The 16231-nt window shown below is 38.8% G+C and overlaps 1 protein-coding gene across 1 annotated transcript in view; it reads left to right on the top strand.

Annotated features, from left to right (window-relative positions):
* LOC136844992 (calmodulin-like) overlaps positions 1–3371 on the top strand; it is a 3731-nt gene extending 360 nt beyond the window's left edge. The window contains exons 2-3 of the mRNA XM_067114502.1: positions 1748–1947; positions 2658–3371. Coding sequence (XP_066970603.1) covers positions 1750–1947; positions 2658–2897 — 438 coding nt within the window. The 5' untranslated portion in view covers positions 1748–1749 and the 3' untranslated portion in view covers positions 2898–3371. The remainder of the gene's footprint in view (positions 1–1747; positions 1948–2657) is intronic.
* The last annotated feature ends 12860 nt before the right edge of the window (positions 3372–16231 follow it).

The raw sequence follows: 16231 nt of genomic DNA, 5'->3' as shown, positions 1-16231 counted from the left end.
CCAACAAATTCTGTTTCTGTTGACAGCAAGGTGTCACCATCTTCACCGCAAGGCTCGACGCTTAGCGAGCAGTGTTGATGTTGCAAGTGTCAGACTTTCCATCAGAAATGTTATGTTATATGTACCGATTGATCAACTGGTTTATCAAGGATTATCTGGCGTCACAATTGTCAGGGTCACTTGTGTGGTGCATCGAAATGCAATGTGAAATGTAGAAGTAAAACTTGACAATGGTGTTAGAATACTTTCACTTTAATACTGCTTCTGAGTGAAGATATATTTTGGTAGATTTATATATGAAATCGAAGCCCGTCCGCGTCATAAACAGAGGAGTGGTCATCTACATTGCATATTTTACGAGTGTAATATCAGGTAATATTAAATTAACAGTATTTACGATGAAAGGAGATAAGTAGATAAAATTAAGCTACGGGAAGGGATAATTTGACATAATAATGCAACGGAAGTGGATAAATAGATAGAAAAAACAAGAAAAAGTGAGAAAGGAAAAATCAAAGCAAGTGGAGGAGGTACGTGAATAAAACAAATTAACAAAAGGGGTAAATGGATGAAACAAAACAACGGGAGGGGATACGTGCATAAAAACAAATTAACGGAAGGGGATACGCGGATCAAAGAAAGCTACGGAAGGACAGGAGTGGATAAAACAAAGAAACAGAACTGGATAACTGCAAAAAATCACGTTCTGACACCAGAGGGTGGATTGATGAGTTGACTGATGGATCATTTTTTCTAAATTAGCGTCGCAAAGATACTGTAGTCATTGACGCCATGATATCAGAGAGAAAATGGTAGAAAGTAAGAAAATGCAGCTGAGAGTTAACACAGGAAGAAGGTTGTTGTAATTAAGGTGCTATTCTGAAAATGAAAAATAGTCAATAACAAAATCATGCTTTAAAACAATTCGGTTGTAATCTTAACATTAAAACTGCAATTTACTGTGTCTTCGTGGCCACCTTTGTTATTGTGTCAAGACTAAGCCTCATAAATTGGCTGATAGAATATTTCTAGAGCATTTCAACCTTTCTTTAGAACACTGGGAAACTGTTTCATTGTCCAGAAGTATATTCTACACTCTACAGAATTGTCTATTCTTTTGCTTAGGTATTATGGAAAGAATAAGGAATTCCTGAACAAATAAGTCTGTTTTTTTCTCGGGTATCTACAGTTTTCTCAAGACTTCTTCTCATTGATATTGTAACTGTCTTTTTGTAGACATTGAATGTACGGTTAGGAATGTCTGAAAGGGAAAAGAATCTATTACATTCTTCCTACCTTCTTGCACAGGTAAACAGCCATAGCTTGATAATTAATAGCATTGATAAGGCCAAGTAGAACATTTTATTTTGCAAACTTTCGAGGTATATGACCTCATCATCGTTGATAATACAATTAAACGAATTGTCTTAATAAAACCTTCACAAAATTGGCAAGATGCAAAACTGAGAATGGATGTTTGCATTCTCAGTTTTATATCGTCGTATTTGTTTTAACTATTTTGATAAGGTTTTAGTAAGACAATTCATTTCATTGTAATTCCAACGATTTTTATTTGTTTTGTCAATAACTTCAGCTTGCAAAATAGTGTTCTACTTGGCCTTGGCAATGTCATTCATTATTAAGCTAAGAGTTCCAGGTAGCAGCCCTATTACTGAGACTAAACGGCCACAGGTATTGTCTTTCATTAATTTTAGTCAATTATATTAATGCCCTGGGTATTTTCCAGAGATGCCACGAAGATTAACTCCTCAAGAAGAGTCCGAAGCGAGGGAATGTTTTGCCATCTACGGGAAGGATGGCATGATACCCACCTCGGCCCTCGGCAGTGCCCTCAGATCCTTGGGTGTCAATCCTACGAATGCGGAGATCAAGGCTCTTGCTGACGAACTCGGAAATCCTCAGAGTATTGACTTCAGTACGTTTTTGGTAAGTGGTATTATGTGGCTTTATTTAGCTTTTGCTCAGTGACCAGTCATCCATGGATACAAAAAAAAGTGATCTTAGTTTAACCAGACCACTGAGCTGGTTAACAGCTCTCCTAGGGCTGGCCCGAAGGATTAGATTTATTTTACGTGGCTAAGAACTAACTGGTTACCTAGCAACGGGACCTACAGCTTACTGTGGAATCCGAACCACGTTATGACGAGAAATGAATTTCTATCACCAGAAATAAATTCCTCTAATTCTTCATTGGCTGGGCCAACAGCGTGCTAGCCGAAATACGGACATAAGAGATAGTGTATATTGTAAAATTTAAATTTCTATCGCCTTCTGATATAATGAAGTCACTTTTCCTCTCTAGTAGCCTCCATCTTCACTTCTGAAGAAACATAAGGCATCTAGAGTAATTGTAATGTCTCTAAAAGCTATGCCTTTGTATAATAAAACATACCTTGTGCCATTAATCATGAGGTTGCTTACTTCATTGCCTTTTGCATAATTACGACCCTTAACGTAGCTGGCACTAAACACCCAATGTCTGTTGCAAGTTTCGCCACCTTTCTTTGACAAGGCAGAACCTTCATCTCGCTTTTAACCTTCTCTTGTTTATTTCCAACCGACTACATCTCTTGATAGCTGTGACCTGCCAAAACTCACGAATGCTAAAAAATAAAAAATAACTTTCCCTTTTTCAGAGACTCCTGACGAAGGATTTCACGCCAGCCGATTCCGCCGAGGAAATCCAAGAGGCGTTCGGGGTCTTCGACAAAGACGGCAACGGGTCCATATCGGCCACGGAGCTGAAACACGTCCTCATGACCATGGGCGAGAAGCTCACTGAGGAAGAGGTGGAGATTATGATCCACGAAGCCGACATAGACGGAGAAGGGCAGATCTATTACCAGCAATTTATTGACATCATGACAAAAAAATGAGGCTTCGTTGCTATGGGGCGTTTGGAGACAGAGAAATAGAAGATCGTAGTTATAATTATATCTGTAATAACAAACACACACACACACACACACACACACACACACACACACACACACATATATATATATATATATATATATATATATATATATATATATATATATATATATATATATATATATATATATATATCTGACAATTCTTAAGTTTCGGATCCATTGAAGAAAGTGTCCTTCAAAAATAAAAAAGTTATAAATACGTAATTTACAAATCGTGACAAAAAATAGACGCAATTTTTATAGCCTCTTATTGGTTTCTGGTTTTCTGGGTTTGGTTATTTTACTTCATAAATTTTCCTTTACAAAGCCATGTGATTCATTTGGGCATCGTGCTGCTTTGATTTCCATGCCCTTCCATTATTACATTACCTTTGATACTTTTCGTATTGAGGATAATAAATTAGACAGCTTGACTATTCTTGTTTGCATGCTACAAGCCATTAATTGTTGTATGTTCCTGGGATTGATATGTTACCAGTGAGAACTTCACATAATCATTTTTTATTCATCTGTTTATCTTCCTTTTACTTTTTGTCATTTTCACGTCCTTTCATCTTGCTCTAGGAGTATGTGTGTTAATAATAATAATAATAATAATAATAATAATAATAATAATAATAATAATAATAATAATAATAATAATAATAATAATGAGCTTTTGTCTCTGAAGACAAGAAAATCACATTCTAGTATGATGGTTTAGATTAAGCTGGCTTATGCCACCACTGAACACTGCCCTAAGGCTGTCCGTAAATATTATAAAGTATGAAAAGTTACCGGAACTGGTGTGTACCTCTGGACTCTAGCTAAACAGCAGAGACGAACCCCCAACAGTAGGACCCATGTGAAGAGGGAATGACAATAGTGGTAGTGGTCGTCATGGCAGTAAGATATCTGTAGGACAAAGCGTTTTTAATGCTTCTGGAGTTGTCAAGTTGACAGTTAAACTAAATTCCTTAGTGTAATGCAAAGTTCGTGGACGTGTAAAGAATGGTGATAATATCTGGCTCGTTTTAGAAATGCACGTCAGTTTTAATTAGAGCCTGGTTGGTAGAATCTGACAGAAAGAGTCTTTTTCACCTAGCTGTTGGCTTTCTTGTCTAATGAGGAAGCCTGTCATTCGACAATGGTGTCGCACCCAAACATTGCTGGAAGTCAGAACTTTAGCAGAATGACCCCAAGCACACATAGCATAACCCTCTTGCAACTTTCGGAGTCCGGTTTCTTTCCCTCTCGTTTGGAATTAAGTGGCTGGAAAAGAAAGTCGATAAAAAGAACTACATGACAGATTTCACTGAGAACCTATATGTAGATCCGTAGCCTACACCTCTCGGGCATTTTGCGAACTTCTGTTCTGTACGTCAGTGACGTCACTCGTCCAGTAACAGTCTCATTGCACCAACACTGCCGAAAGGAGTTGGTCCTGTCTGTTAAGGGGAGTATCGAAAGCCTTATGGAACCTGACAAGGGCGGGTCTGTCAACCTCAACCCAGTGGATAACTGCGGTAATTAAGTGGCCAGTGAGGGATAGGAAAAACCAGCTGAGCTGCCTTTGCGTGGAGAAGGCCTACTTCAGTGGTCAAAGTGGTGTCCTAGGACTTTTTGAACAGAGGTATGTTGTGATAAGAAAGGCAAGTTGCCGAGGGTTTCAAATGTAGTTAATTCCATTTTATTATCATCATTATTCTGTAATTAAACCACTTAGTTGAAACCTACCTTTTTTACAAGGGCCAACCTCAAGAGGTTGATTTGAACTATTCATACACACGTACAAATATAGGCTATGTGTTATATGCATATGTCAGGGCACTCACGCACCCATCTATGTGAAAAGGCAATGGTAAGTTACAGCTTCCTCAAACTTCATATATTTGCAGGGTAATTCTATATATTAGCTCCGCGCCTGATTTTACCTTTTCAACTGTTTTTTTCTACACTTTTAGGAGTTCTGATACTGGCGGTGCATCTGTTTGTTGTCGGCCAAATGGAATGTCCCTTCGCCGTGTTTAGTACTGGCCCGGGGGGGTGAGGGGTGTTGGGTACCCATACGTTAACAAGTTATTGCACTTGCCGGACGGGATATGAACCGTTCGAAACAGACGTACCCGTGCTGTCTTGTGAAGATCGCGTATGGAAACCCCTTGTTGGATGGACTTCAGGGGTTAATTACAGGTTAATTAGACTCGAGCGCCAATAATGAAAGGTAAATTCATAATTAGCAACCAAAAAACTATAGAAAAAGTAAAGTTATAGTGCCGTCGGCGACGCGGAGCAACCCTATAGTTCTACCATTTGGAGTTGCAAATGTAGGAAAAGAAGAATGCCATTATCTTAAGTTCGGTTTAATTTGCTCCACTTTTATGCCCCCTCATTACACGAATTCTGCCTTTCATTCGTGATTGTGGATTGTAGTTGTACCTAAGAAGTTACCATAGGAATGGTTATCTTGTCTACAGTTGACCCAGCTTTGACAGTTCTGTCAGTATCCTCGCCATATTTGACACATGCTCGGCGGAGGTACGTCGTAATTCACTATGCCTAATCGACCAGTTTCGTATAAAATGAAACTCGTACTTTGCTTGCTGTATTAGGGAATTTTAAAAATAGCTCCGGATAACTGCAATCACGCCTCCGGAACTGGCGTAGTTTTATGAAATCGTGTAAAAATTACGTACGGTTTATGATTGTTGGTACAGATAAGACTTCTGCCGTGAAAACAAATGCATTGTTAGAGCGTTACTTTAGGCTGTGGTAGACCTACCCTTTTTAGGTATTTTGTTGGCGTCCGTGTAAACTGCTTATTAGTAAAGTATATGTAAATTTACAATTTTTATAGTTTAAATAAGCACGAAATCTTATTATACATATAATTCAGTTCAGGAGAATTCGCATAGTAATGAAGGAATAGTTTGACGTAAACTGACTCAAAATGTATTGAATTAGCGTGTCGTCAGCTTGGAGCAATCAGAAATATAGAATATTTATCTATATGTAAATTATTTTCATGCACTCAGTGACTGGCTGGTATTATCGTTGCCTGGTAACAGGAACAATGTCATTTTATTTTTATTGTAGATGATATTAGGAAATAAGCATCAGTGACGCTTCGTTTTTTAATGATAGTTCTTTTATTGGGCATTCATTCTCGCTTTTCAAATTTATACTGTATTTTCAAAGTATAATCATCCCTTTGGTAACGTACTGTACGCTCAGTGTGAAGAGCCTCCTAGCGTAGTTCCAAACTAGCTGATGGTTGTTTGAGAATAATTAGGCCTAACGTTTTGTTACGGCATTTTCGGGCGCAGCTAATTCTTAACCGAATAAATAAATAAATAAATGAATAAATAAATAAATAAATAAATAAATAAATAAAATCACGATGCCGAAGAAAGCAATTCTCAGGAAGAACTCTTTCGTTGTTAAAGCCAGCAGGTAAACGAAAACTGGTCAGTGCTCAATTACCATACGAAGGCTTCATAGGGTTGTATGTATTTTGCAGTAATCGACTTAGTTTCATAAGATATCAAGTTTATGCACTATTTTTTTTTTTACTGTCACATTGGTAAACCTCGCTACTGTCCATAGTTTTACAAAGGGTGTAGATGAACTTTGGTACTAAAGGCCTTTCCATCCACCATAGTGTTGGATCTCATTAGCGAGTTAGTATTATGTTTGCCATAATTCGATTTGTTTCAGTTTTCATGACGATATATTCGAGTATACATTCAGTGCGTGTTATTTCGTTTGCTTTGGTATACACGAAATGTCATTTATTTCGCAACATTAAGTGTATCCATATAATCATATACTATATAATCATAATTGTGTACTTTCTTGTCAAGGCTTGCCAATGATCTCCCGCCTCCCCCTCCTGCCAAAAAGGAGGTTGTCTTATTATCTTGTCTGTCAGTTTAAAGGGATTATTAGTATTATATTAAGAGAAAACAAACGGATTTTGTCGCCTTATTTGATATTGCTTCTGGTACAAATCGAGTCCGCAGCTGGATCGAGTCTAGATATCGACCATGGATCATTTTATCTCACTGAATCACCGTCGTCGTTAAGGTATCATTTCACAGAAACTAATCAAGACTTGAATCCGTTGTCTTATTTACAAGATTTCTTGTTACATAGTATCTCAGGACTACTTATTATAGCAGCATTCGTCTCACTTAGCACATGGCTGTCAAGAAGTTGCTAATGAAACTTTGTCTTACTGTGATTTTGCAGTCTGTCAAAACTCAGGTTGAATGTTGTACCATATGCAGAGTGCCAGTTAGTCTCGCATAACTGACTGGTTTACCTGTTTGCAAGGTGATAGTATAGGAAAGCAGGAACTCGAGAGACCACCTGGTATGCTTCACTTTCACTGTTATCTGTATTTTCATCGAATAGCCTACGTTTTGGGGACCCTCCTATTAGCAGACACTGATCCCTTTTTAGTGGAACAGTGATATCAAATGAATGGATGATATGTCTTTTGGATAACTGCGTCGTTCTTGGTGTTCAAGTGACCGACTCATTTGAAGTGGTTCATTCTGTCTGTGTATTAACCTTGCATAGTACATTGCGCATGTGGAAGCTTATCTTGTCTCTGATGCATTGTGGGTTGGTGACGAGAAGCAGCCCGCCGAATTTTGTAGCCACAAGATTTGGCAAGATATAACCATCAAAGCCAACGGTTAGCCAGCCGTATTATTAACTCTCTACCTAGGGCCACCACGTAGCCTACACTCCACTTCCACGTTTATTTTTGAGAGGTCCCCACTTGGCTCACCCCGTAGGGGGTTAGTGCCGTCAGTGCACCTCATGCGGTGCAATGTGGCACTACTTAAGGGTCTTTGCAGCGTCCCTTCGGGCCACAGCTGCAACTGCTTTCATTCTCTAACAATTGATTAATAGTGCAACTGCGAGGTTTTCCTCCTGTTACACCTTTCAAATCTTTTACTGTCAATTTTCGTTTCAGTGCTGAATGGCCTTAGTTGCCCCAGTGCTTGGCATGTATGCCCAAAATCTATAAATCAATCAGTCAGTCAACCCACTAGGTTCATCCAAGAACTCCGTTTCGTTTGTTAGTTTTTTAAATAAAATTTTCCAACGTGTCAAGTCTTATTTTTCTAATAGACAAGGCTTTGGTTTCTTCTTGAAAATCTTTAAATTTTCATGGTAATTTATTATTATATATATATATATATATATATATATATATATATATATATATATATATATATATATATATATATATATATATATATATTTAGCCAAGGCATATATTGGCCTTTTTAATTATCCAAGATAGTTTGACGGTATGTTGTAGTGCTCAAGTTTTACATCATGAACTCATGTATTTGCCATGCCAAAATTCATTATTATAATTTTACAGTGACTATTATCAATGTATTTCAAGAGATAGTTTATCATTATGCTGTTTTATTGATTCATTTGATCTTGGGGTTGTCGATATGGTAATATATTCCGCTTTTCAGGATGTTTGACAATTTGTTGATGCACTACTGTTTCAATAGGACTGCGTTTGGTGGTTAATAATGCTGTTACAGTGGCTGATTTTTTTCTTGTGGCTGTTTGATTACCTGGCAAAATTACTTTTAAAAACCATCATGCACTTACCTTCTTTTCTCCTGAAAATTAGCTTTCAAACAAGACACTTTCCAACTGCCCATGTACAAAAGTATTCCTTTACTCAAAGTGTGTAATTCTTTGGCATAACTCTTGCCAGTTTTCCGCGGTATCGATGTTGGTCATTCGAAATAGGTTCAGATCACAGCATATTTTATTTTATAAAGTTTATAAAATCTGTGATTACCAGAAGGTTTCTGTTCGCTCATGATCCATTTGGAGTGGTAGGCCTATGCAGTCCAGAACTTCCTCCCACTTGCAAAATGGCTCGAAAGATGACCAAAGGGAGGCAGAAACTTACTAGATAAATGTAACTTGAAGAAGATACAACTGCTATACCTCTGTAACAACACTTTTCATTCTTATATTCTATGTTGCGTTTTTGGAGGCCGGGCTTTCGTTAGTCATTTAGATCGACTGTTATTTCGTTTATCGATTATAGTTTTCTTGAATTACTCAATGTAATTAGTTTCTATTGTCATTAGAAGATGGGAGATGTCTGTACTTTCATCGCAATACTTGCATGTACAAATATTGTTCTACAGAGTTAACAAATTAGCTATATTTCGTCAACGGTCAGGTGCCTTCATGCAGTTTGTTGTCTGTGTATTGCTATTATTTACTTAACGACTTTTTGTGGTCGGATATTTATAATCTACGGCTAATCTGTTATGTTAATAGGTTTTATTTCACCAGTATTATTTTTAGAGTTTTACTTTTATGTTAATAGGTTTTATTTCACCAGTATTATTTTTAGAATTTTACTAAAGTATTTTTAAGGTTGTTTTTTGATTGCTGTCCTTTTCATAGACGTGGATCGTCCACACCCATCGAAGTTAACATGTTCTTGGGTCACCTTTCCCTTGACGACAGTTGTTGGTAAAATCGGTCCATGTTGTCTTGGTTAATAAAAGAGAATGTACCTTATCATCACTCGACTTTTTATGCAAGTACTTTATTTTCGCCAAATTGATTACACAAAGTTAAAGTATTATTGCCCCTTTTTTATCTCGTGTGATTAATTAATTACTGGATGGCATAATCTAGTCTTTTATTCTATCTGAATGCCATTAATACATTTTCAGTCTTTCATATGTCGACCGTAATTTGTACTTCTTGTTGAATATTTTTTTTTTCCAAATTTAACTCAACTTGTTAAGGCAATTCTCCTAGTGATGTCCATGGCCGAGTATTTAGCTACCTTGTTTTAGGGCCTGTAATCGTTTGACTTTATCCGTATATATATATATATATATATATATATATATATATATATATATATATATATATATATATATATATATATATAAATAAATTTTTTTTTTTTTTTTTTTTTAATAAATCACCTCAACACACCAACTGAATGAACGGGGTTGTAGTTTATGCTACAGGCAGAGATGTGCAGCTTCAAAAATGGTCCAGCTTGAGTTGGATTTTCCCTAAGATGCACTCCAGTCTGTAACCAGTAGCCTTTACATTCATTGACGTGTATTGAAAGCATCACACATAAGTGGTCAGATTTTGATGGTCTGTGAAAGGTGGCATTTCTCATTTCATTTTCTACAGTGGCATTTATTTAATTTTCTATCATTAGATTCAGATTTTTGTTGTTATTGTTTAAAACTTTTGTACTGAGCTTTTTTTGTTTTATCATTAGTTCCATTTCTAAGGTCTTATAGTTGAATTTTTTCTAGTTCTAAAATTAATATGCATATCAATATGCACTAGAGACCTGGCATAATGGTTACAATCACAATTAACGCATCTAAGGTTAGGTTAGTTCCTGCCCTTTTGTGGCATCCCCTCAGATACATGGGGTTCACATCGCCTATACCTTTTTGCATGACATTTTCTATATACCCAGATTTTTAGCCTAAATTATATTGCCTGGGAGGTTTGGGTACAAGAGGGAATACTACAGTAGTTGTTTTGATAAAGATTTCTCGTCTTTAGTGCAGTAGTTGGCTTTAGCCATTGAATTTTATTTTGACGAGTTGACAGATTTGCAGGCTTTTTTTTTTTTTTCTTTACCTTGCATTTCATATCTCTTGAGGTTGTGGACGATGTTATCTTACCGATTAAGAGTACTCTTTAACTGCTGATGGTGGTAGTGCATGATAGGCTACGTCCTCCAACTGAGGCTCTGAAATAAAAGCCAAGGAGAGATGTGGTAACAGCCACATGCAGGAGTGTTTTGAGGTCAAAAGCACAGCAGAAGATGAAGGCATGACTGGAATTAAGGGCACAAGTGCAGTTTATGATTCATGTTCCCTCAGATTCAAGCATCTCGGCTTTGGCACCCAAGATGTGGATGTAATCATGAAATTTGTCAGTATGTATTCTGGGTGACTTTCAGTACCTGTCATCCTTCACCTTTGAAAACATTCATGTGGTTAGTATTTGTCTCTCAGGAAGTTCTTGTTTGTCTTGAATGATTATTTTAGTAGTGTCAGTGAATTATTATTTTTAGTAGTGTCAGTCAAGCGTTCATCTGGCTTTGAGCTGAAAACACAAGTGTCAAATTTAGTGTAATTTATTCTGTAAAATCAACATAAGATTCCTCCTTTAAGTTTAGAAAACGAGGAAGATCAACGAATTATCGGTTCTGAATAGTCTGATAAAATGATTGGAGTTTGATCCTGTTTGGGAATTTGTATTTTTTGTTGTTGCACTCATATCGTCTGTGAATTAAGACTACAACTGTTGCTTTGATGGTAACCACAAACCGCAAAGATTGCTGTTGCTTGTTCATCACCATTTTGCAAATTACCTTTAATATGCTAATAAGTAATTTAGTCTGCAACAGCCTTTTATCCTTTGAGGGCACTTACCATGTTTGGTTGTTGGTTTGTCACATCTGGTGCCTATCCTGGGAGAACTTCTGGGATATACATATACCCTACCTTCAGTGCCTTAAGTGTTGTCTGTCACTCAACCACATCAGAATAGTGCACTCCCGTTCTGTGGTTCGAAAAATTTGCTGTCCACCTCTGTTTTTCATCAAAACATGGTTAAATGTCCTTGCAGCCGTCATCAGTGTTGTCTTTCATGCTCTTGAACTGGACTAGGTAGTATACTTGCTTACCTGTGGTAGATAACCTACTCACTGCCATCACCCAGCTTTTCTTCCACTACAGAAGCACGCAAGGTTATTTCGGGGTTAATCAGTCAGCTGGCCTTAATGGGCAGTGATGGTGGATGACCACTTTTCAAACTGAATTCAGATCAAACAATATGCTACGTACAGTCAATTATTTGAAGTTTTAGAGCTGAATACTGTACTCGCTAAATTAAGGTTTGGTGATAAATTAAACTCGCCACTTTTAGTAGGTACATGACAGAACCTAACAAATATGTAGTCCTCGTTTCCTGCCTACCACAGAAAATACTTTCTCTGAAAAGACTGGCCCAGTTCAGTGGTGTTTCCATGGCCTTTAGTTTTGATGACTCTAGATTTCAGTCGCAACTCAATTGTTTGTTTCATCTCGTCCCGGTCATAGGCTTTTACGTACGAGGATGGTTCCTCTTGCATTTTAGATTTGAAATATAGTCATAGCTAATCATTGATACAGTTGCTGACCTCTTGGTAGAGGGTGAAGTTTACTTATGTCCCCAAATGCTTTCAGCTAAGCAACCCTTGGTAAGCCAGTAAGATGGTAGCTGCGGAATCTCGCCATGGAGATCTAACGATGGCATTGAACACAACCACATCTTGGGCATTCAGTGCCAATGCTGGGATGGTATAGTTGGAGTAAATATTGTATTATTTGCTGCCCCTGTACCATCAACTATATAGTGGTGTCACCATCTTTAGCCGTCTCTTTAACGTTTCTGCACACAATGATTTCTATCTCCTGAACCCTGGAGTACAAAGAACACCTTGGAGTCTACTTGTCCTATTACTCAGGCTTCAGTTGTCTGAAAGTCACTAGTGTGTGCTGTCACCCCCCATGAGCAGTCACAGGAAGCCTCTGCTCTTCCAGCCATCACAATAAAAAAAGCTCTCCCAAACCCTTTGTCACACAACAATTTCAGATACTATTTTCCCTCTGATAGCTGCATTCCATGACTGGATTCCTCTCTCGCTAGGTGTCTTGGTTTCTACTCATCCTTCCACTAGCTCTCTTGAGGGATCAAGAGTTACGCCACAGACCTGTCATTTCCTCTAGTGATTAGTTAGTTATAAATGATTTGTTTAACCAGACCTCTGAACCCTTTTAGGGTTCTTCTCATGATGCTTTTCCCCCCTTTGTAATGAGTGAATGCGTGAATATGCAAAAGGTGTGTGGTCATTTGGCATGAATATGCAAAAGGTGTGTGGTCATTTGGCATGAATATGCAAAAGGTGTGTGATCATTTGGCAAAGATATAAAATTCTTCCAGTTGACGGGCACACACATCCCCCTGCACCCTCAAGCATTCACGACCATTTTGTCAGGTTGATTTATTACCCCATCAGTGGGAGACATCAGACCTCCATCAAAACATGACCCCCTCACTTATTGCTGACAAGTGAAGACTGTTGCTCTACCTGTTTACCACATCATCAAGTGCTAGATTACCATATCTAAACAAAGCAGTCTGGGCTGATGTAAGACCTTTCCCTCATTCAGCCTATTGCTTCAGGTGTTGGAAAAATTTCATGTTTTGGCGAGCTCCTGGAGGACTTGTCATTCCTTCTGGCTTAAGCTGGAGTGGGTTTTGTATCTCCTGTACTAAATTACATTCACGAACAGTGTGTGTTCTGAAGCTGTCCCTTACTGTTGTACTACTCAACCCTAAAAGAGTTCAGAGGTCTGGTTAAACAAATCATTTATAACTAGCTAACCACACTTCTGCTAAATCATTTTACCTCCTTGTGGAAGTATTCCAGCATAGGCTCTGAGAGGGGATTTTTCAGAGGTTACAAAATAAGCTATTGCCACCCATTGCAAGTCCTCTATCACTTTCCTTTCTATAGGTATGTTGCTTGTTAACAAACGGAATAATCCTTTCGAACCTATCTTTTGGTTAACCAATGTTGCTTGGTGTAACAAATGGAATACTCCACTGGAACCTCTCTTCTGATTAGCAGATTTCTTATTTCCTTGAAAACTGTAAAGAAGCTCTTGCTTTCACATATTAGAGGCTACAGAAAGACATGGTATGTAAATTTAAGGAATGACTGGAAAATTTCAAACCAGTTACATAATTTTAGCCAGTCAATTCTTTGGTCTCTGTAAAAACTTCTTTAGGTAAGTTCTTATGAGTATTGAGCAGCTTTGGCACACACCTTTTAGAACCATTCTGATGCCGCCTCCTCCACTCGACCCAAGCATGTGCGAGCCCCATCCTTTCGGTAGGAAAGCCTTCAGTTCTGATCACTGACTGCAAGATTTGATCACCAAGGAAAGAAGACTTGACCAAGGATTCCTTGCTACTCTTGCTTCACTGGATAAACAGAGCTTCTATCAGCCTCTTCCTTGCCTCTTTATACAGGTCACAGGAATCTACTTGTATATAATACTTCAACCACAGATGAACTTTCTCTGGCTCAGGATCAAGGTTCTTAAGATCCTTCCCCTTTCATCCTAGTTGGCCTTTCAAGATCAGTCTAGTTTTTTACATGGTTTTATTTAACTTGGTTTCTACGTCTGCTTGGGTCAAAACCAGTAACTCAATTTTCGACCAGTTTCCTTTCGTCTGATGGACTTGAAATTTTGCATGGTTACTCAGTCCTGGTGACAATACAACCTTACATGATCAGGAGGTCAGCAGTGACCTCTCCCAGTATCTCAGGATTTGTATGAGAATCTTTGGATTTTTCATACCTTCTTTGACTTTAACTCTACAGATGTCACATTCAATTTCATTACCTACAATCATAAATCGGTTACAATTTCTGTCAAAATAAGTAACATGGAAGGAAATGATGCAAGATACTTATTTTCTTGTAGCATTTCCTTCTATGTTGGGTGCCCATGCTTTTATTTTTGTAGAAATGGTAAGTTATAAAAAAAATTTTTCCATTGACATTCTCAAAGCAAGTACCAGTTTTTAAAGCTTGGCATGTTGGTAAAATCTTCAAATTATTTGTAAAATATTCATGTAATTTATATTTTTTCTAGGTATATGAACCATAGCCTTTCATATATGGAGACTAGAAGACAAGCACTTCAAGAAAACCTGCTCTCCAAATTGCCACTCGCTCTCCAGGAGAGGTAGAGCAGATCCAATTAGTCCTGCTCCAGTGACTGGCCTTCCTGGACGATGTGCTCGCCTTTACCCCCTCTATTCCAACAGGAGCAGGGCCTTGGGTTCTTGCAGACTCCAGGTACCACATCCACAGACATCTCCATTCCCTTCTTTGCTCTCAGGGTAGACACTCCTTAAGGGAGAGTTGCCCACCCCGGAGCACTTGCCACTCTCTAATAGTGGCAAGTGCTCTGGGGTGAGAGTGCATGAACGGAAGCAGGAATGGGAGCTATTACCACCACTTGAGAGTACAGGAGCAGGAATGGGAGCTATTAAGAGAGAAGATTCACCTGACACCTCATTTCTCAAGCAAGTCCAGCCAAGGGAGTAGGCTGTTAACTTCCAAAAGTTAACTACAGTTCAGACCATGACTACCATGCCATCTGCACAACGGACAACCCTGTAGATTTAGTGAAGTTGAGACCTGCTCCAATTACCTCTTACTAAGGGCTTGAACACCTCTCAGCCCTTTCACCCCTCCTTCCCAAGTGAGCCTAAGGAGGAAGTAAGGCAAGAAAAGAAGGGGTTCTCAATGAGGTTAGCCCAACCCCCTCCATACCACAGGTGGGGGCGTGCCTCTTGAATCACTGGACAGTGTGGTAGTGATAAGGGGCAAAACAGGGTAGCAATGGTCCTGAAGGATGGATACTGAACCTCTTTTAAGAACTGTATCCCACCACTCTCCCCAGACCCAATCCCATTCCAGACATAGTTTGCCAACTCGACCAAGGCCAAATTCTGTAGAAAGAGGTTGAAACTATTTTCCAAATGGGAGTGATCAAGATGGTTCAAACCAAGTCTCCATACTTCTCTATAGCCACCTCTTCCTAGTGGAGAAAGCGTCAGGAGGATGGAAGCCCGTCACAGATTTCCCGGCACTGAACAGCTACATTCCACAGACATCCTTCACAATAGAGACTGCTTGTATAGTGCTGCAGTCTGTCAGAGTGGGACACCTCATGATTGGGATTGATCTCCAGTATGCTTTTTTCATACCCCTATTAACCACAACTTGAGAACTTTGTTGTTCCCGTGACAAAGGGAGGTCTTTCCATTGAAGACCTCTGCTCGGCCTGACGACAGTCCCACAGGTGTTCACCATGGTCTCCACACTAGTCTTGTCATGGTCATACTCCAAGGAATCCGTCTGTTGTACCACAACTCAATGACCTCTGCTTGGTCTGACAACAGCCCCACAGGTGTTCACCAGGGTCTCCACACTAGTCTCGGCATGGGCATACCCCAGGGAATCCTTCTGTTCTACCACAACTTGAGGACATTCCGTTGTTTCATGTGCCAAAGGGAGGTCTTTCAGTTTAAGGCCTCTGACTGGCCTGATGACAGCCCTACACGTGTTCACCACGGCCTCTACCCTAGTCTTGGTATGGGCATACTCCGAGGAA

The sequence above is a fragment of the Macrobrachium rosenbergii genome, chromosome 2 (genome assembly GCF_040412425.1).
Source record: "Macrobrachium rosenbergii isolate ZJJX-2024 chromosome 2, ASM4041242v1, whole genome shotgun sequence".
Taxonomy (NCBI): domain Eukaryota; kingdom Metazoa; phylum Arthropoda; class Malacostraca; order Decapoda; family Palaemonidae; genus Macrobrachium; species Macrobrachium rosenbergii.
The sequence above is the reverse complement of the archived record's forward strand: the minus strand, read 5'-3'. Positions and strand labels throughout refer to the sequence as shown.